We start from the raw sequence: 21963 nt of genomic DNA on the forward strand, positions 1-21963 counted from the left end.
AGTAGGTGTAGTAGGTGTCAGTTGACAAATTTAATCAGAGAATTTGGCAGCTGCAGGCTTGTCTTTCCATCTACCATCTATCTTCCCTGGAGTCAGCTCCCTGCTGCACCAGTGCAGTGGCATTTGTAGAGCACAGGCTGGTTGTCCGGCCGTGGGACCAAGGCTGTCATTGATGTGGTGTCCGGGTCCAGTCTATATCTGTCAGACTTTTAGGGTTCTTTCTCCAAGTTCAGGGCTTCAATGCAGATATGGGTTTGGTTAGAGATCTGTCTGAAGGCAGCTGATCTCAGAACTTCGTAGTTGATAGGATTATAAAACTGTTAATTTTCTGATCTTAAGAAGCTTACCTCGGGTAACATAGTAAGATGTCAATATTTGGGAGAGCTAAGTGTAGAACCTAATGCAAGTCCTTTGCCCTATTTTTGCAAGTGTTTTTCTCCTAAAACTGATATTATTTAAAATAAAAAAGTTTTAAAAAAAATCACAATCATAACTGCTAAGCTTTTTTTTTTTCTACAAAGAGGGGAAAAGTCAAAATAACAGCCAGAATCCTAACCTCCAATCCAGTAGTTTACATTGTCCATCATCATGGCTTCTGGCAGTATATCTTCCTGTTAAGTGGAAATGTTTCCTGTATATTACACAAACACTGGTGTGTGTGTGTGTGTGTGTGTGTGTGTGTGTGTGTGTAGGTATAAATCCTTTCAAGTGATTATGTCTATAGAACCTTCCTAACAAGTATCAGGTTTCTAAGATTAATTGCTCAATGCTATAAAACAAGAAGGAATCACTATGCAAAGATATTAGAGGTTTTAATGGTTGTGCTTAATAAAAACATTTCCACCTAAAGGTTTAAAATATTAAAGGACATGGTACATATGTTTTTTAAAAAGAGAAATTAGCTATGCCCACTTAAATAAGAAGTATTTAGAAAGTAGTAATAGCAACTTCTCAAGGAGTTAAAAGTAAAGCAAACCTAAATCACTGTAACAAAGCGAGTGGACCACAAAGTAGATAGAACAACATGGTACAAAAGGAATACATGACTAGAGCTGCACATGTGTTTCATATCCCACACATCCAGAATCTAAAGTAAGGATAGGGATCCAATTTAATCACATTGACTCTGATGTCAATGAAACTGAACATTCAAAATGGACTAAAATAGAAATAACATGCTAATAACCAATGACTCACAGGAGATGGTCAAAAGGACTAGATAGAATCTTTTCTCTTTCATTTTTAAATCACTCCAAACCAGTTATAACCTACTTTTGCATTAGATTATAAACTAAACAAAACTTGGTTCTAAAGAAATGCAGAGTTTTGATGGCAACAAGAATTACTAAGAGGGGAGGGATGGGTGAACAAAGTACGTAGTCAAAGACTGGATGACATACCAGCTGTTGGAGGGCGTTCATTATTATCAACATGATATGTGGATACTGGTCTATCTGGAGGTATCTTGGCTTTTTTTTTTTTTTTTTGTCAGTCGTGGGGCTTGAACTCTGGGCCTGGGCGTTGTTCCTGCGTTCTTCAGCTCAAGGTGAGCGCTCTACCGCTTGAGCCACAGCACCACTTCTGGTTTTCTAGTGGTTTATTGGAGGTAACAGTCTCACAGACTTTGCTCCCTGGGCTGGATTTGAACTGCGATCCTCAGATCTCAGCCTCCTGAGTAGCTAGGATTACAGGCGTGAGCCACAGGCACCCGGCTATCTTGGCATCTTGATGGATGAAGGCCTTTCCAAACACTCATAGAAATGAAATCCTAAGCCCACTCTCAGGTGATATTATGCACCCAAATTCCTAGAGGCCAGGGCAGGGACTGGAACAATGCATACTAAACCTGCCAGACCTGTACCATGAACTAGCAAGATTCTTTAAACTCTCCAGTGCTCTGTGACCCTGCCCCTAACCATGACCCTATTTAGGCCTCAGTACCTCAGCTGCCATTTTGTGCCATGTCTCCTGTCTCCTGACTCTTCTCAGGTCACCATGGCATCCCTCTGCAACTCTCCATTAGAGGTGATCTGATTTGAAATTGTTTTTCTGTTCTTTCTTTACTACCCTCATGGCTCAGTTTCCTAACAGTATTAAGTGCAATCAAGGCTAAAAGTTCTTTTGGAGGGGGACATATGTCTGCTAGCAGCTGCTGGCTTTCTAATAAAGACTCTGGATTTGACCTCTCAAAATCTGGCTTCTTTGTATCTCAAGAGTGAATTACTGTATAACAAACATATGACTGATAGCAATCAAAATGTATATTTAGGACTTCAAACCAAGATCCTCAGATTTCAGCCTTCTGAGTAGCTGGGATTATAAGCAGTGTCACCAAAATGTGACAGGATACAGAATACTATATCCTTTATTCTCAATCTAGGATTGTTTGAAAAGGTTTATATTACACTGGAACACTAGTCAAGAAAAATCCAGATTCCTCCCAATAAAAAGGACATTTGGTTTTCACCCATGAGTTCCAAAAACTCCTCTGTTCCTGAAACTTCTGAAGCAAATCAACAGAAAAAGGCAGTAAGGAGCTTTGCGAGGAATCATGAATAAGCAGAAGAAATTGGATACAGAAAAACAGAGAGAAACTCATACGTGGAGGGAGGGCAAAAAAAAAAAAAGCTGACATCTTAGACACTGACCTAACTACTTTAGACAACTTACATTTTTATCTCCAAAAGCAATTCTGGGAGCACTCCTGCTCCCCTTTCCAGAAGAACAAAACAAAACAAATGAGGCTATCTCCCCAATATCAGCCGGGTAGGGCACCACACCCAGCTACAGCTGAATCATCCCCAAGACAAAATACCAGGACAACACATTCCAGAGAGGCTTACCTATTCTACAGGAATGCCCTAACCAACAACTGGGGTGCATAGCGCATTCCAGAAACTACCTCTCTATGTTTTTGTTTTGCCAGTCCTGGGACTTGAACTCAAGGCGTGGGTGCTGTCCCTGAGCTTCTTTTGCTCAAGGCTGGTGCTCTACCACTTGATTTACAGCACCACTTCTGGCTTTTTCTGTTTATGTGGTACTGAAGAATTGAACCCAGGGCTTCAGGCATGCTAGGCAAGCACTGTACCACTAAGCCCAGCCCACATTCCCAGACCTCTCTATGTATTTCTATATTCCATTTTCCATTCTTCTTGTGTGCCTATTCCATAAGGTGTAGCCCTCAGGATTACAACAATACACACAAATATTTGTAATATATCAACACACCATGCCTAATATTTTTTCTGATGGCATCTAACCCAAAAAACTAAAACACCAGTCCTAGAGTTCAAAATAACAGATGTCTACACGTGCATGTGTGCGTGCACTACATCTTGAATTCAGTGTCTGGGTTTTTTCCACTCAAGGCTGATGATCTATCTCTTGAGCCATATCTCTACTTCCAACTTTTTGCTGGTTCATTGGAGATAAGGAACTCACAGACTTTCCTGTCCAGGCTGGCTTTGAATTTTGATCCTCAGATTTCAGCCTCTTGAATAACTGGGATTATGGATATGAGCCACTGGTACCCGGCTAGAAGTCTATTTCTAAAGTGACAGCTTTTATATTGACAATGGCCTCCTTCAGGAATAATCTCAAAACTACTAGAAAGAAGCTGGGTACCAGTGGCTCATGCCTGTAATCCCAGCTACTCAGGAGGCTGAGATCTGAGGATGACAGTTCAAAGCCAGCCTGGGCAGGAAAGTCTATGAGACTCTTATGTCAAATAAACTATTCAGAAAAAGCTGGAAGTGGTACTGTGGCTCAAGAGGTAGAGCATTAGCCTTAAGCACAAAAAAGCTCACAACCGACCAAAAAGAAAAAAGAAAACTGTAAAGCTTCAAAACTGCAATGAAAATTATAATCAGCTATAAACAACAAATGTAGTTGTATTTTCCAACATAATGCAATAGGTAATATTGAAAAACTCGCAGTTCCTAAAATCATGTCACTGGTTTTATTTTGCTGTCTTGATAAGCAGCTGGCAGTGCTGGAAATTCTAGATCCAGATTTTACAATACTGTCTGAGGTTTTCAGTTCTTGCTGCTACTGTTTGTTCTGGCTCAGTTCTTAGATTTTCTAAGACATGGTTTCGGATCCATAGATAACTACTCATTTAGGAAACAAGCTTAAAAGTAGGGTAGGGAAAGATTTGAATCCTGCTAATATATATTTTAATAAAAGCAAAGGGAAGATACAACTTCCCTCAAACATTACACCCTCAAAACAGATAGTTGTGATGGTCTTCTTACAATATCACTTACAAAGAACAAAGACAGCAAACTTTGCATTTTACTTAAATATGCCTCAGTCTGTAATTTCAACAAGCAGTGATGAGGTGAAAAAAGTATTCAGTTGAGGTCAAAGGAGGCCTTTTCTATTAGGTTCTTCAGGGATAAAAATCTTCAATAAACACTATGAAGCTCATCATGTAACTGGGTCTCTGTGAGTTTACTCTTGATTGCTCAGGGAAGCTATAAGACAAAGATCAAAATTTAAGCCATAATTTGCTCAAAATTTCACCCCAAGGATCTTTCTTCCCCACTCTTTTATTAGCTAACCTGTCTTAAAAATCATCTTTATTACAGGGCACTGGTGGCCCACGCCTGTAATCCTTGTTCCTCAGGAGGCTGAGATCTGAGGATCACGGTTCAAAGCCAGTTTAGACAGGAAAGTCCATGAGACTCTTATCTCCAATTAATCACCAAAAAGCCAGAAGTGGAGGTGTGGCTAAAGTCATAGAGTGCCAATCTTGAGCACAAAAGTTCAGGAACAACGCCCAGGCTCTGAGGTCATAACCCCACTACTGGCGCCAAAAAGAAAATCAAACCACTCTCAAAATAGCAACTACTACGTCTTTTGTGCAGGTACTGGGACTTGAACTCAAGGCCTTACACTCTTACTTGGCTTTTCTCACCAGTGCTCTACCACTTGAGCTACAGCTCTAGTTGTGGCTTTTTGCTGGTATTTGGAAATAAGAAATCTCAAAGACTTTCCTGCCCGGGCCTTGAGTAGCTAGAATAACAGATGTGAACCACAAGTAACCAGTGTGAAATAGACATCAATGCTAAGGGAAACAATGTAAAACTATAATAAGTAGACTGCTTGGTTCTAAAGCTTTTAACATGCATTCCTGTTAACACTGCAATTCCCACCCTCCTCACACAGGCTGGGTTTCAAGTCAACTGGTCCAAGCACTCAGGTATACTCACCTGAGACTTTTGCTCAGCATAGTTAGATAGGGATGTAGGCAGAAAATGAGGTGTCATTTTTGCTGGCAGAGCACAGCAGAGGTGGTGTGTTTCTGGAGCTGGCTGTTGTTTAGCACTTCCTCATCCAGCCAGCAGCTTCATTGTTGATTGCTGCAAAAGCAGTTCTTCTGGCAGCCAACTCTTGTAAAGGAGTTCCTGGAAGGTCAGCCTACATTGGTTTCTTCAGAAGAATTCTAAAACAAAATCTAGCAAAGATTCTTTGAGCTCTCAATATTCTTTATTCAATCTATTTTCTGCTTAAAGAAACAGAAAAGCCTTCTTAAAGAAGATCCCTCTACCTCCAATCAAGAATCTTGACCTACACAAAACTTGATAGCAAAGAGGAAGAACAGGGGCTGGGAAGGTGGCTCAGTGGTGGAGCGCTTGCCTTGTATGCATGAGGTCCTGGGGTCAATTCCTTAGCACCACATAAGTAGAAAAGCCTGGAAGTGGCACTGTGGCTCCAGTGGTGGAGTGCTAGCATTGAGCTGAAGTGCTGAGGGACAGCGCCCAGGCCCAGAGTTCAGGCCCCACGACCAACTACAACAACAACAAAAAACAAAAGGAAGGACATTGGGAATGCAAGTCAGTAGTAGACTGCATGCTTAGCAGGGGGGAAATTCTGGGTTCAAATCCTAGTACCAGAAAAAGAAAAGTGGTAGGAGGAGAAATGAAGAAAGAGGGCTTTTGGCAATGATATCTCCAACTAACTGTGAATATCAGAGAAAGTAGTGGTAGAACATCAGATTGCTAGCCTATGCTGGCTGTTCCTTGCCTTGTATAGTGAGTCATATAAAATAAATGTGACTTGGGCTGAGATTAACAAATCCACAGAGTTGCGAAAGAATACAACTGTGCTGTGTGGGAACTGCTGTCTGTCTACAGTAGCAATTGAGAAAGACCCAAACCTGAAGACCTGAAGAACTAAATGCACTCCAAACAAACCACTGCAAGTAAAGGCTCTAAGTAAAGGCTCTATAAGCAAAGGCTCTTCCTCAACTGAGGAAGCTTTTTTGATTTTCAAGAACCCTGCCTTAAGAATTTTCTGCTAATAGGAACCATAATAAGGGAAAAGATCAGATTTAGACCACTGCTGTCCTACCAAAGCTTACAGTCAAAAAGGCTGTCCAGTAGGTAAGACCCAAGGGAATAAAGAGGACAAAGACATCAGCAAGTACAAGATGAAATTCTTTCTTTAAAAGATGTTTTTTAACTATATAAAAACCATCTTCAACTGTGATTGCACAAGGAAATGAGTAAAGAAGTTTTTAAAATCAGAAACTTAGTAAGATTTTAGAAACTCATTTGTTGTCCCCCACCAAAAATAACCCTAAACAATAACCACCTGAATCTAGCATGCAGCAGTTTGTAGCTGGCAGCTAGCTAAGACAATCTGTAATAATAGGAAGTAAACTCCTAAGATTGTTCCCTATCCAAGAACAGTATCCTCTCCAATGTTGATTCAATATGACCCTGAAAATTCATGGATAATAAAAACTCTTTTAGGATAAGGCCAAAGGCCCCTGAGTGCATTCTATAAGGGAATGCCTCTCAAAATGGTGAATCAAGAGTTATGTGATGAGCAAACCAAACAAGATTTTCATAGAGTGTATCAGAGAAACTATTTTTAGAAAGCAATACTTTCTAACTGGGAAGGATCAGCCACTGCTATGTTTCTAATTCTCTTTTCTAAAATGTCTATTTTATAGCTATTTTCTTGAATCTACATATTATGCTCTTGGGGCAGAAAATTTGCCCTTCACTTTGTAGTGGTCAGACACAAGAAATCATGTCATAACCTGACAGAGGTCTTGGAGCTAATATGTAATAGTACATTGGATTTCAGGCAGTTTCTCTGTCTTAGAAGTAGAATGTACATAGAGACTCAGGTAGCCAATAAGGTGATTAAGACTGAAAAGTGCCTACCAAATGCTCCTTCCTTCCTCTTTAGTAAACACATTCTAACTTTATGTTGGCCCTACTACATTATTTGTCAGGTGAATTTATCAGTTCCACTGCAGCTAGTTGTTAGCCACATGACTCAGATCTGGCCAAAGGGATGTAAATCCATGTGATGCCAGTTTGGGAAAATTAACTTGAGAAAGTTAACTTTGCCCTTTCCCTGCCTCCAGCAGCAAGGCTGAACCCTCCTGGCTAAAGTTCTTGAAGATCAAAATCCACCTACTCTAGACTTCTTTCCTGGAAGAAGGACACATTTCTATTTAGTTGGAACCACTATAATCTTTGGTTTTTCTGTGACATGTAGTGGAACCTAATTTTAAATGACAAAGCATCCAGTGAAAATATGAGTTTAAAATGGTCTGAATAATGAAGACTGTTCAGCTGAGAAGTTTCTACAGGATAAGGTTGCTAAAAATGGGCAAAAGTTACTAGGAAACATTGGGGAACACAACGACCTTTTCAGAATAACTGTGAATATCAAAGAGAGAAACACTGAAGAAGAAGATGATAAGCACCCATAAAAGAGTATCTATCTTTACAAGTGAGAGCAATTTAATTTAAAGCCCACAGGCAGGGCTTTCTCACTTAGTTAATGATAGTCTCATTAAATGAAGGCAGAAGGCCAGTTAAATGACTAAAGAAGAAAGAAGGGAGGTATGAGTGTGCTTGTTTTCTTCTTAGTCTAGTAGATTCCAATTCTCAAATATATGCATCCAAAAAATTGTGCTTTCATTTTAGAGGTATCTCTCTTTAGTCCAAATATGCTTTAAAATATTTATTGAGCAGAGAGAAGGGAAAAGGTAAAAAGACCAAACAGATGTTAACAATTTTCTTCCAAGTTCTTGTGGACTTCGAAATTTTAAACATCTGTTAAAAAGAAATATGATATCATTTTAAACATATCATTCTTTATTCTAAATGTTCTTTTATTTACAGATATATGGAGTGTTTATTTGAAAAATATGATTAGCTAATCAGTACAATTAAAACCATGTTTGCTGATAAGATCAATAGAATTGATGAGAAAGAACTATGAATGATATTGAAATAAACTATGGCACCATAAATCTAATTATTAAATCATATAGCATTTGAAAAATGCTGATACAAAAAACTTGGAAGACTTTTCATTTTTCTATAATGAAAATTTCTTTATTTCTAAAAATGTATAGAAAAGAACAAATCCTAATGATCAAAAATTACACTAAATTTAAAATAAATATGGATATCAATATATAACTCTTTAATTTCCTAAACAAATAATACATACGTGGCTCGAACTTCAGTTCTCCATTTGGTCCTGATGGAGCAATTCCTTGTTGGAATTTTTTTTGTTCAAGCTGCTGTACTGCCTGATGAATGAGAAAGGAAAACTTTAAATCGTATTTGATATCCTATGACCTATGTCACCTTTGACAAAACACAATAAACTGAACATAACTTTCCAAATATTTAAGTGCTAAAATTTAGATTCATATTCTACAAACCATAGCCTGAGTACTGCCATAGCTGAAGTTTTACTCCTTCCTAATCTCTCTTAATTTTGAGGACAGGATGTCTGTAGATCACAAATCACCTCTTCAGTTGAGCTGCTAACTGAAACTGATTAGATCTAAGGTATCTGCTAGATCATTATAACTTCACTTTACTCTCATCTGCATGCTACATGACACACCCTCCAGCGCCAAGGTAGGTGACAGCTGCCAAGGCAAGAACTAGAAAGAGCCTTACTAGGAAAGAGCTGGTACCTAAATTCCTGGAAAATCTCTGCCCATTCTCAGAAATACATGAATATTCACCATCCTTATTAGCCTATCCCGCCTCTTCATTTCTTTTACTCTTGTTTCTACAGTGCTCCAAACACCCAAGGGTTGAGAAGTTCACATGAGTGTCTATCTCCCATTTCTAAAATGGGCCAAGTTGGTGCTAGGTCTAGTTATTGGTTCTACAACTCTGAGAGGGAAAAAGGACCCAGCCTGGGAGCAAATACTGTAACAAAACAACATTTTTAAAGTAATAAACTTTAAAATAAGATAGCTACTAAACACATTCAAATATTATACTATAAAACACAGGTTTCAACAGAGCACTGAACATCTGATTTTTGCTCTTGTTTTTCTAATGTGTTAAAGAGGTCAAACACAGGGCCTCTCTGAGGTAAAGAATGTGCTGCTACAGAGCTACATTCCCAGCTCCTAACTTTTTTTTTTGTTCTTGTAACTTTCTTTTTTCTTCTCTTCTTCTGTGTGTGCATGGCCAGGTGGGAGAGGGGAGGGTGTGTATGCATGTATACACACCAGTACTAAGACTAGAATTCGGGGCCTAAACACTCTTAGTTTTTTCACTCAAGACTTACATTCTACCACTTCCAGCTTCTTGCTGACTAATTGGAGATAAGAGTCTAACAGACTTTTCTGCCTGGGCTGGCTTCAGACTGATCCTCAGATCTCAGCCTTCTGAGTAGCTATGACTACAGACATGAGCCATAAGTGCTTGCCTGCCTTCTTTCTTTTTCTTCCTCTTCCTCTTCCTCTTCTTCTTACTTCCTCCTCCTCCTCTTTCTTCTCCCTCTTCTTTTTCTTCTTTCCTACCCCTCTTCTTCCTCTCCCCACTCCTTCTCCTACTTCAACCTGGTCTTGCTCCATTGTGCAAATTGGTCTCATGCTCCTGGTCACAAAGCAATCCTCTTACCTCAGCCTTCCTAGTATCTGGCAGTAAAAATACCCACCATCTCAGCAAGCCCCTAACATTCGTTTTAATGCCACAATCCTTTTACAGTATGCCACCTGGTGATATTCCTGCTTCTGAGCCTCAAGCTGGTCGTGCTGACGTTGTAGCTCTTCTCTTTGTTTCTGAAGATCATCTGCCTTCTTCTTAAGTTCATTTTCTTGCAAAGCAATAATATTTTCATATTCTTTCAGTTCTTCTTCTGTGAAGAGCTGTTGCTGATCCAATGTCTAAAAGAAAAAGAAAACGAAGAAAGAATAGTCTTAGAAATATGACAATAAGGTCTTACTCAACTTTAACATTCTGATTAAATTTTAAAATACTTGATTAGTCAAGTGCAAGAATGTATTTGTAATATACTTTTTTGGTAAGAAAGAGAGGAATAAGAAAACGAACATTTATATACTCACTTGAGCAAAAGGAGAAAATAAGATGGAAAACTAATATGATTAGATACTAAAGACCAAGGCTGAGAACTGTGTGGAAAGGACAGAGTGTGGTTAGAGAAATAAGACTTCTTTTAAAAAATTTAAATATGTTAATGTTAACATACAAAAAAAAATCCTAGGGCTGAATGCATGGCTCACGTGTTAAAAGGTCTGCCTAAACTTCTTTACCACATACAAAAAATTCATAACGACAGAGAAGTCTCCAAATTTGAATACAAAACCAAAAACAAATAAATAGTACTTTTATTTTAAATGAATAAGGTACTCCACGCAAGGGGTTGGAGACTAAAAAAAGAAAACTAATCCAAGAAACCTTTGATCACAGTATTTGGACTCTATGTCCTCAGGTTAAAAACATCAAAATCTGGGCTGGGAAGGTGGCTTAAGGTGCCTTGCATGCATGAGGCCCTGGATTCAATTCTTCAGCACCACATACACAGGAAAACCCAGAGGTGGCACTGTGGCTCAAGTGGTAGAGCACTAGCCTTGAGCTGAAGAGCTGAGGTACAGCGCCCAGGCCCAGAGTTCAGGTGCCATGACCAACAAAAACGAGATCTAAATCTAAACAAATATTGAATCATTTTGTAGAAACATGGATCAGCAATTCTGAACCTTTTCAAAGATTGAGGAAACAAGTTTAATATATTTGTGGAAAAATGAGAGTTTGATTTCACATAAAATATAGAAAAAGCAAATGATAGAATGTAATGTCAAAGTTGAAGATTTCAATATGAATTCATGAATTTTAACACATTCTTCATAGATCTACAAAACTGAATATAAAGTATATAGGTGGGTTTACGTAGACAAATCATATATACATGTATATAAGTAAGCCTGGTTATTTGCCCAATTATTCCATGCCATCTTGTTTTGTTTGCACTGGTACCAGAGCTTGAACTCAAGACCTTGTGCTCTAGCTTAGCCTTTTTTTTTTTTTTGCTCAGTGCTGGTACTCAGCCACTTGAAAATACTTCTACTTCTAGCATTTTGCTGGTTAATTGGAAATTAGTTTTTTGGGTTTGTCTGTCCAAGCTGGTAAGCTGGTTTTGAACGGTGAACCTCAGATCTCAGCCTCATGAATAGCTAGGATCACAGGCATGAGCCAGCAGTGCTCAGTTTTCATGTAGGTTTGACCAAGTGTAGTTTTTAAAATATATGTTCTAAGCTGTGGTTTAAACTCTAAGTATTCTGAGCACTTCTGGTTTCTCCCCAAGGGCAATATTCTTTTTTTTTGGGGGGGGGGTCCGGTTGTGGGGCCTGAACGCTGTCCCTCAGCTCTTCAGCTCAAGGCTAGCGCTCTACCACTTGAGCCACAGTGCCACTTCTGGCTTTTTTCTTTTTGCTTATGTGGTGCTGAGGAATCGAACCCAGGGCCTCAGGCTTGCAAGGCAAGCGCTCTACCACTGAGCCACCTTCCCAGCCCATGAGTACATTTCTTATCAAGCATTGTAGCTTCCTCCTTTGTTTCCCCTTCCCATCCTTTCCCATCCTCCTCCCGAGCCCCACCCAATCCTCCCGGCTCCCTCCCCCCACAAAGTTGTAAAGTTCTTTTTCGACATAACGACTTGTACATCTCATTGTTGCAATGGGTCCACCTGTACCAAGGGTAATATTCTTGAAGCCATATACCTACAGATACCTAAGATCTACTGCATACATATATACTATATGTGTGCGTGTATATGTGTGCATGCGCTCATGCACGCACGCACTTAGGTTTTTATTTTTTAAACCAAATTATTGTCACCTCACAAGAACCTTGAAAGCAGTGAAGTAAGGAGCACATCATTGCCCCAATCTTGGTCTATATCAGTTCCCACCAAAAGGAAATGGGCTTCTCAGAAAAAATGATTTGTTTCAGGAGTCAGACAGGAAAAGGACAAGATGAGCCTACTAAGGACAAATTCGTAGGACAGAATTGTCCCACTGAAGGTTAAGTCTTAACAGATTTACCAGAATATGGAAGAAAAAACATTAAGTTAAACTCTCAGTGGCCAATCCTAGGACCATCTAAACATGGAAATAATCATAGGATTATAGCTAAATGAAATGAATAAGCCATGAATCTATATTGATATAAAGAGAGAGAAAGAGAGAATATGAGGGAAGGATAATTTTCTCTTATTGTAGAAAGCCAAGTAATGAATGTAGAAGCAATAACAGTAGAAAAATCACAACTTGTCAACCATCATAGTAAAATCATCAGTGCACTCAGGGCTCGGCATTTGCTAGCCAAATGCTGTACCTCTTAAGCCACACCACTAGCCACCACTCCCCTTTTATTCATTAGGCTATTTTTCAGATATATTTCTCTTTGTGCCCACTGGCCTTAGACAGAAATTTTCCTACTTATTTCTCCCACATAGCTGATGCCACTGTGCCAGTTTATTTGTTGAAAGGAGGGTTTTGCTAACTTGTTTCCTAGGTTTGCCTCCAAGAGAGATCCTTCTAATCTCTGACTCCAGAGCAGCTTGGAATACAGGTATGAACCATTCTTTCCTGGCTACATGTATGAAAAGAGAATACTGGGGGAAGAAAAAAAGGAGGTAAAGAAGATTGAAGTATAATGTGTATATATTAATATATGAATTATACATCATATATATATATATATATATATATGAAGACAGCATAATAAAACCAACCAAACACTATTAGAAAAAGGCCAGTGGAGGAAGGGAAAGTTAAAAGACTAAAATAGAGGAGAGAGAACTTGTTCAAAGTACACTGAGTACATCTACGGAATTATCACAATAAAACTCCTTTATAGTATTATGTATTCTATTTTAAATTATGTATGTATATATATATACATATATATATATATATATATATATATATGAAAAAAAGAGTCCGTGCTATATCCAAGCCTGTGGTCCCAGCTCCTGGGAGACAGAGACAGGATGGCTTAAGTGCACATGTTTGAGCTTTGGTAACACACTATGACTCTGTCTTAAGAGCAAAACAAAAGAGTCTAGCCCAGAGTTCAAGCCCCATGACCGACCAAAAAAAAAAATCCTGAATTTTTCTGGGTGCTGCTGGCTCACACCTGTAAACCTAGGTATTCAGGAGTCTGAGATCTGAGGATCAGTTCAAAGCCAGCCCAGGCAGGAAAGCCTGTGAGATTCTTATTTCCAATTAACTACCAAAAACAAACAAACAAACAACTGGGGGTACATTGTGGTTCAAGGAGCTAGTCTTTAGCGAAAAAAGCTCAGGACAGAGTCAAAGCCTTGAGTTCAAGCCCCAGGACCAGCACCCCCAAAATATCCTAAATTTACATAAAAATGTACTTACGGGTACAGAAAGGGAAAGAGGAAAGAAGAACACACAAATGTAAACGTGCTATTCAGTGTACATGTATCTGTGGGCAAGGTTGGGAGGGGATATGGGGGGGGCAGTTAAAAAAAGGGGTGACTGTCAAAAAAATGTACTCATTACCTGACTTAAGAAATGGTAGTGTCTCTGTACAATTTTAATAACAACAATAAAATTATTTTTAATACACTTATAGCTGGGTGCAGGTGGCTCATGTCAGTAATCCTAGCTACTCAGAAGGCTGAGATCTGAGGATCATGGTTCAAAGCCAACCCTGGCAGGAAAGTCTGTGAGACTCCTATCTAATTAACTACCAGAAAAACTGGAAGTGATGCTGTGGCTCAAGTGGTAGAGCACTAGCCTTGAGCTGAAGAGCTCAGGGACAGAGCCCAGGTCCAGAGTTCAAGCCCCATAACTAACAAAAAGAAAGAAAGATATAGCCAGTCACAGTATTTGTTTGAGGCTAGCTTGAACTTCATAGTAAGACCTTGGTCTCAGAAGAAAACAAAAAGTATCATGTCAGTGTTTCCTTTTACAAATAACAATAAAGAACTAGAAGTAATCAAAATGTCTAGCCCTGAGAAAATAACAACGTTCATAAAAATTATGAGAATATATTTTTGGTGTCACATTGAGTGAATTTTAAAACAGCTATTCTTTTATTTGGGCAGTATAGTAAATTAGAGGTGTTTTTAAAATTATAAAAGGTAAAATAAAGCCAGGCATGGTAGTACATGCCTATACCTAAGGAAGTAGAGGCAGGAATATCATAACTTTTAGGTCAGTGAGACCCTATATCAACAATAAAATAAATTAATATTTAAAATAATAATACAAAATAAAAACAAAAAGTCTGTGAAAATAGCTCAAATGGCATAGTGCTTGTCTAACAAGGCCCTAACAGGGGAAAGAGAAGCAAAATAATAACATTAAGCAAATGATCAAAGCTAGTATTGCCAGTTAATGGGAATCATAAACAGCATTTATTTGGTTAGCTGGTTTTGGTACACTTTTGTGTTGTTGTTGGTTGTTGTTTTTGGTATACTTTTGTGTTGTTGTTGTTGTTGCTGCTGCTGCTGCAGCTGTTTTGGTTTTAGCCATGGGGCTTGAACCTTGGGCTGGGGCACTGTCCTTTAGCTTTTCCACTCAAGGCTAGTACTTGAGCCACAGCTCTATTTCTGGCTTTTTGTTTTAGTTGTTGTTAGATAACTGGAGCTAAGAGTCTCACAGGCTTTCCTGCCCAGGCTGGCTTCAAATGGTGATCCTCAGATCTCACCCTCCTGAGTAGCTAGGATTACAGGTATGCGCCACCAATACCTGGTCATTTTGATGGTTTCAAGATAATGTTTCACAGTTCATCCCAAGTTGGCCCTCAAACTTATGATTCTCTTGCCTCAGCCTCCTGAATGCTGAGGTTACAGGTATATATGCACCACCACACACAGCTCTCTTTTGTTTTTTTCTTTATATTTTTTGTAAAGATACTGTACAGAAGGGTTACAGTTACATGAGCAAGGTAATGAATCCATTTCCTATTGAGCATTGTTACATCCTTCTTTGCTTTTCCCCTATCATCCCTTCCCTCCCCATCTTTTATTTGTTATAGATATATAGGAAAAGACAATCTTCTTCCTTGAATTTGCTTTAGTTGAGTGTTACCTCTCAATAAGTCTTTTGAAACTGTGAATGCATTCATTTATACAAGTTGGCTGTGGTATAAACTGGTATACTTTTTCTGGAGCAATTTGGCTAGAAACTAAAAACAGTTCAAAAACTGAAAATATTCTATTGCTGGGAAGTCAAGGAAAATCATCACAGATTGCCTATGAATGTATGAATAAATGAATAACCATCACAGCATTACTTATATATAGTAAAATACTAGAACTTAGTCAAAATATTTAAATCTGTAGAAATAGTTATATAAGTCATGCTAAAACCAAACAACTGCATGTAATGTAGTCATTTCTTAAATCATGTTTTGAAAATTAGACTCTAAGATATTTTAAAATATTATTTAAAACAACAACAACAGTAATTCATGAATGTACAAAAGCATGTATACAGCTGGGTACCAGTGACTCACAATTTTAATTCTAGCAGGAAAGTCTTTAAGACTCTTATCTCCAATTAACCATCAAAAATCAAAAGTGAAATTATGGCTCAAGTGGTAGAGCACCAATCTTGAGCAAAAATGGTTAGGAGACAGAGCCAATGCACTGAGACTGCACACAACCATTTATACAGTATAAACCCATTTTCTTTTTGGCTGTTCCAGGGGCTTGAACTCAGGGCCTTGAATGCTGTCCCTAAGCTTCTTCTGCTCAAGGCTAGTGTTCTACCATTTGAGCCACAGTACCACTTCCAGCCTTTCTGAGTACTTTATTGGAGATGAGAATCTCATAGATTGTCCTTCGTGGGCTGGCTTCAAACAGTGATCCTCAGATCTCAGTCTCCTGAGCAGCCACCAGCATAGGATTATGGGCATAAGCCACTGGCACCTGGCTTACAATCCATTTTTAAAATACAAAAATATGAATATATTATCTAGGGGCTGGGAAGGTAGCTCAGTGGTAGAGCGCTTGCCTTGCATGCATGAGGCCCTGGGTTCAATTCCTCAGCACCACATAAGCAAAAAGAAAAAAAGCCAGAAGTGGCGCTGTGGCTCAAGTGGTAGAGCGCTAGCCTTGAGCTGAAGAGCTGAGGGACAGCGCCCAGGCCCAGAGTTCAGGCCCCACAACTGGACCCCCAAAAAAAAGAATATATTACCTACAAATTAATAACAGGATAATATACTACATATATACTATATGCTACATAGGATTTATATTATACATAAGCAAGACACTATTTCAAATTGTCATAATATAATATATAACTTACCTGTGTACATCTAAGGTGGTAGAATTACAAATGACTTCTGTTTTTTTCTTTGAATGTATCTATATTTTTAATTTTTAATAATGAATATAAAACAATACCTTAAATATTTCTAATTGATTGTAATGGCTTAAAATGAGAAATTAATTGCTTAATCAACTCATCTTTCAATAAGGCTGGGCACTGGGGGCTCATACCTATAATCCTCACTACTTAGGAGGCTGAGATTTGAGGATCATAGTTTGAAGCCAGCCCTGGCAGGAAAGTCTATGAGACTCTTATCTCCAATTAATCACCAAAAAACTAGAAGTGGAGGTTTGGTCAAGTAGTAGAATACTAGCCTTGAGTAAAAAAGAGTTCAGGGCAGCCCTGAGTTCAAGCCCCAGGACCCTCCCACACAAAAAAAATGTTAAAATAAAAGGTTTATACATAAACATAATGGGAAATACAAACTAAAGGTAGAATAAGCTGATAGAATTTCTCAAACCATAGGCACCTTTTGAAGTAGTTTATTACCTCCCAGCTATCTGGCTCCAAGAATTCTTTTTTTTCTGTAGCTTTCAAAAATTCTTCCATAGTCACCAACCGGTCTTTGTTAGTATCAACCTGTTGAAAAGAAAATAGAAGTACAATATAAAATAAGTATTTTTTATTTTATTAAATACTACTGTTTTCTAGTAGATGAACATACAGCAATTAGCCCTAATGTCCATTGAAACCAGGGAGTGGAGGGGCAGAAAATACTGTACATGATACAAGAATCAGAAAATCCATATTTTCTTCTATATAATTAAAAAATTATAAATATGAGGTATCTATATATTGATATCCAAAAACTTGACATAAGACAGTTGGCCAATCTAATTGGTTAGGCTACTCTTATTTACTTTCCTCACCTTAATAGAAACCAACTGCTTAGACAAGAAAAATCACCATTCCAGAATGGTTTTGGTGTTTATTACTGTTTTGGTCAACCATAGATGTGTTTAAATTAAAATATTCAACATTTTTTCTTAAAAAGAAACAACTAACTCAAAACTAAGTTGACAAACTCTCAAATCCTCTTCAGGGGTTTGTATAGTGTGTGGCAAATTCAGTTACAATGGTGAACTATACAGTGGCCAAGTGCTGCATGTCTTTTTGTAACATCCTGTGAGAGAGATATATCTTCTCAATCAGGGCTTAACAGAGACATGCTTTAGTCAATAGAATGTAAGCAGATGTGAGTATTGCCACATCTGAACATAAATCTCACATACTATTGCATTGTTTGGTTGGGGTTTCTTAGGTCCTGATATAATCTAGATAGAGAATGTTTCTTGCAGCCTTGGAATAAGAGGCATACAGCAAGGGTCAAGCCTGGGCATGACAGCCTAACTGGAAAGCTGATATATGAGGAACAGGAAATAAACATTTGTTGCTACAAGTATTAAAATACTAGGACTTGGAGGATTTCCTTGGTACAGGTTGAATATCCCTTATCAGAAATGTTTGGAAGCAGAGTGCTTTCAATGTTGGATTTTTCTGAAATTTAGATATTTGGATACACATAGTGAGATTTTTCTGGGAACAAGAGCCAAATCCAAACATGAAATTTCAAATATGTTTTACATATATACCTTACATACCTAGCCTGAAGGCAATTTTGTACTTTCTTGTAAATAATTTGGTGCATGTAACACAATTTCATGGTGTGGAATTTCCCACTTGGTCATTTTGTTGGTGCTCAAAAATTGTGGATTTTAGTGCATTTCAGATTTAGGATTAGAGATGGTCAATCTATGAAATCTGATGCAAGTTTTTAAAATATCAAATATTTGACTTCTACAATTAAAAATAGATTTTATTGCTGTTATGTAATAGCATCATTATCTTTAAAAATAATTTAAAGCAGTTACAACACATTTTATTTACATAAAGGGAAGCAAGTAGTCTGTTCTTAGCATTGTTATCTTTGAAAATAATTTAAAGTAGTTACAACACATTTTATTTACATAAAGAGAAGCTAGTAGAATATTCAGAGTCAAAACTGCAAAGTTTTGAATATATGTTTATTTTTCCATCTTATGGTCAAATTTATTACAAGAATTTTGAATAATGAAAAGAAGGAATATATCATCTTAAGCTTTTTAAATAAACATGCAGTACCTCATTCATTACATGTTCTCTCATTCTAAGCCTTTCTTCTTCCATTTCTACCATGTCATCCTCTTCATTTCTGGGATCATAAACTTTCTCCAACTTAAAAAAAAGTTAAAACCAATGTGAAACTAAAAAAGAGATTGAAGGGTAAAATAAGAGATAAAATAAGAACACTCAATATTACCTCTTTGGTAAAAAGGGCTTCTAATTCTTGTTCATCCAGGAATCCATCACCATTGACATCTAAAGTTAAAAAGTTACAAATGGAAGAATGGATTTTAATCCCTTAGAAAATGAGTAATTGAAATATAACTACTCACAAATGGTTTGCAAAAGTAGTACTGACATGGTGACAATACTGTAAAAAAAAAAAAAAGGATTTCTTCTTTTCCATGAAACTTCAGATTATCCCAAGTGATAGCAATTCTATAATTCTTTACATGTACTGCTGTTGAAAAGTAAGGTACAGCAATATGATATAAGAGTAAAAGTAAATTTTAAATATTATAATATAGAGTCTGTTAGATATAAACTAAGCAGACACAGAATTGCCTTTAATTAACAATCATATAAGGACTCAACAGTCAAAGCAGGTGAAAGTCACAGCTACTCATCTATAATATTTAATACTGCAGATCTACAATAAAATCTATTAATATTACCCTAGAGAAATACTCCAAAAAATTTCTACATATAGGACTCAACAGCAAACCTTGGCAGAAATAATTTAAGAGTTAAACATAGACAGCTTTTTTCAAACAGTAGATAAATAGCAATATTTGTATCAAATCTGTTACCATGTAATTTGAAAAATGTCTTGGGGTCAAAGTCATTAGGATCCAATCCATCAGTCTCTTCCCATACCTCTTTTAGTTGATCTTTGCTTCCCTGTGAACCAATTTTAAGAAACTGCTCAAAACAAAATATAATCTATGTTTATAGATGCAATAATACATGTTTGAGGAGTTTTTCAGAATTAAGAATCCTGACTTAAGTACCAGTAACTTATTAAAATTGTGCTATCTGATGCAGAGAATTATCTTCATCTAAATGTGGTTTCAGAAAGATACAATTCTTACTGGATGATTCACTTTCGGATGGTCTTCATGCTTTTTCTTCATTTCTTCAAATTTAGATTCTTCTTCTTTTCTCTTTTCCTCATTCAGTGTTTTCAGATATTCTCTCCTTTCATGTTCTTTCATCATTTCATATTTTTTAAATTCCTCATGTCGAGTCTTGTCAAAGTGTTCCAGATCACTTGTTGCCTAGAATATGATAATTTATTAAAATGACATAGATGTGTTTGAGAGATATAAAATAAAGCTATTATTTATAGCATACTCTCTGCTAGGAGGAAATACGGAAAAGAAGAAAAAACTGAGTACTTTAAAAATTTTTAACTTAATCTAAATTTTTAAATTTAATTTTTATTTTAGCTTTTATATGTGAATGTGTGCATGAATGTGTCCCCATACCTTCTAGAACTTTCTAAAAAGCATGACCACATGGGCCTGCTGATACCTTTATATTGGTCTCTGGCTTCTAGAACTGTCAGAGAGTACATTATTGTCATATTAAGCCATCCAAGAAAAAAAAGAAATTTTCAAGTTTCAGACAGAAAATATAATGCTATGTGACATTCCTGCAGGGTCTATAATCAAACTGATTAGTTTTTTTTTACAATAACTATAAATATACTATATACGCTAAATAAAAACTACAAATAGTAATTGACTAGTTCTGGCCAGTTTTTACAGAATATGCCTATGTATACATATATGTATTGCTATATTGATATTTTTTATATTTTGAGATATTTGAGATATATATACACATAGGCATATGTATATTTTATCTGTATATTAATATCTAAACTAAGTATATCTGATAAAGTTATCTGATAAAGGTTAACCTATCTCCCTTGGAAGATATATATTCTAAAGACTATATAAAAGTTCTTTATCTGGACAGGTGCTCATGGCTCATCCCTGCATTCCTAGCTACTCGGGAGGATGAGATCTGAGGAATGCAGTTGAAAGCCAGCCTGGGAAGGAAAGTTTTTTGTAAGCCACTTAGAAAAAGCCAGAAATGGTGTTGTGGCTCAAGTGGTAGAACCCTGAGCAAAAGAAGCTCAGGGACAGCATCCAAGCCCCAAGTCCAAGCCCCAGGACTAGGGGAAAAAAGTTCTATTTCTAGCTAATTGAGTTTAATTGTCACACTACAAAACCTCCCAGGCATAATAAAAACAACACTTTCTAGAATTATTCTTACCGCTTTGATTAGCATATCTAAATCTGTGGATTCAAACTTGTCAGGATTCATGTGATTTAGATGATCAAATTGTTTTAGAAGAGCTTGGTGGTCAATACCTACATCTGAGAGAGAATAAGAAAGCTGTAAGTGATCAATTACTAGATGTTATAATCACTAATATAAATGACACATAAGAGACAATATTTGGAAATGAAGATGTACAGAGTGGTACAGAGCCAGAACTGACTGAAACACCAAAGCACCAGGTTCTCAGTTCCAAGACTCAGTACTAGCACAAAAAATAAACTAAATAGCATTCATACTTATTTCTATAGGATTTTATAAAAAAAATTCAAAGTTTTAGAATAAGACTTATAGTTATTTATAGAATATTACACATACTGTTGTTCAAGGCAAAGGTAGAATCTAGAATAATAGAATACATTTTAATATGTTTCATTTACTTATCTATTTAGACTGTACTGGGGTTTGAAGTCAAGGCCTTGCTTTTGCTAGACAGGCATTCTACCACTTTTGCTTTTACTTATTTTTCAGATACAGTCTCCAGTTTTTGTCTGGGGCAGGTCTCAGGTGATTATCCTACTTATGGCCTCCAAAGTAGCTGGTGGCAAAGGCAAGCACCACCAAACCCAGACTATTGATTGAGATAGGTCTCCCTAACTTTTATCTGGGCCTGGTCATGAACCATGATTCTCTCTCCTAAGTAGCTGGGAATACAGGCCTGAGCCACCACACTGGACCTAATATGCATATTTTAATGTTTTATCTAGAAAGGTTAACTATCAGAGTTCTTAATAGCAAAAACTTGCTGCTTATTTCAACCAAATAGCCTGGCACCTGTGGCTCATCCCTGTAAACTTAGCTACTCAGGAGGCTAAGATCTGAGGATCACAGTTAGAAGCCAGCATGGACAGGAAAGTCCATGAGACTCTTATCTCCAATTAATCACTAGTAAA

At 37.3% G+C, this 21963-nt stretch overlaps 1 protein-coding gene and 1 long non-coding RNA gene across 4 annotated transcripts in view; both read right to left on the minus strand.

Moving 5' to 3' along the window:
- Nucleotides 1–3944: 3944 nt before the first annotated feature.
- LOC105999179 lies at nt 3945–5646 on the minus strand. The gene is made up of 2 exons (XR_001175722.1): nt 5214–5646; nt 3945–4475 (listed from the first exon to the last, which is right to left on the minus strand). It is a non-coding gene; the product is annotated as an uncharacterized LOC105999179 (long non-coding RNA).
- A 2328-nt stretch (nt 5647–7974) lies between these two features.
- Nucleotides 7975–21963, minus strand: part of Nucb2 (nucleobindin 2) — a 50472-nt gene continuing 36483 nt past the window's right edge. For all 3 annotated transcript variants that reach the window (XM_013034159.1, XM_013034158.1, XM_013034157.1), the window contains 9 exons: nt 21005–21108; nt 19813–19998; nt 19531–19621; nt 18918–18976; nt 18740–18832; nt 17108–17197; nt 10001–10171; nt 8485–8566; nt 7975–8081 (listed from right to left, as the gene is read on the minus strand). In XM_013034159.1, the coding sequence (XP_012889613.1) occupies nt 8074–8081; nt 8485–8566; nt 10001–10171; nt 17108–17197; nt 18740–18832; nt 18918–18976; nt 19531–19621; nt 19813–19998; nt 21005–21108 (884 nt within the window). In that variant the 3' untranslated portion in view covers nt 7975–8073. The remainder of the gene's footprint in view (nt 8082–8484; nt 8567–10000; nt 10172–17107; nt 17198–18739; nt 18833–18917; nt 18977–19530; nt 19622–19812; nt 19999–21004; nt 21109–21963) is intronic.

Source organism: Dipodomys ordii, unplaced genomic scaffold (genome assembly GCF_000151885.1).
Source record: "Dipodomys ordii isolate 6190 unplaced genomic scaffold, Dord_2.0 Scaffold183, whole genome shotgun sequence".
NCBI classification, from domain to species: domain Eukaryota; kingdom Metazoa; phylum Chordata; class Mammalia; order Rodentia; family Heteromyidae; genus Dipodomys; species Dipodomys ordii.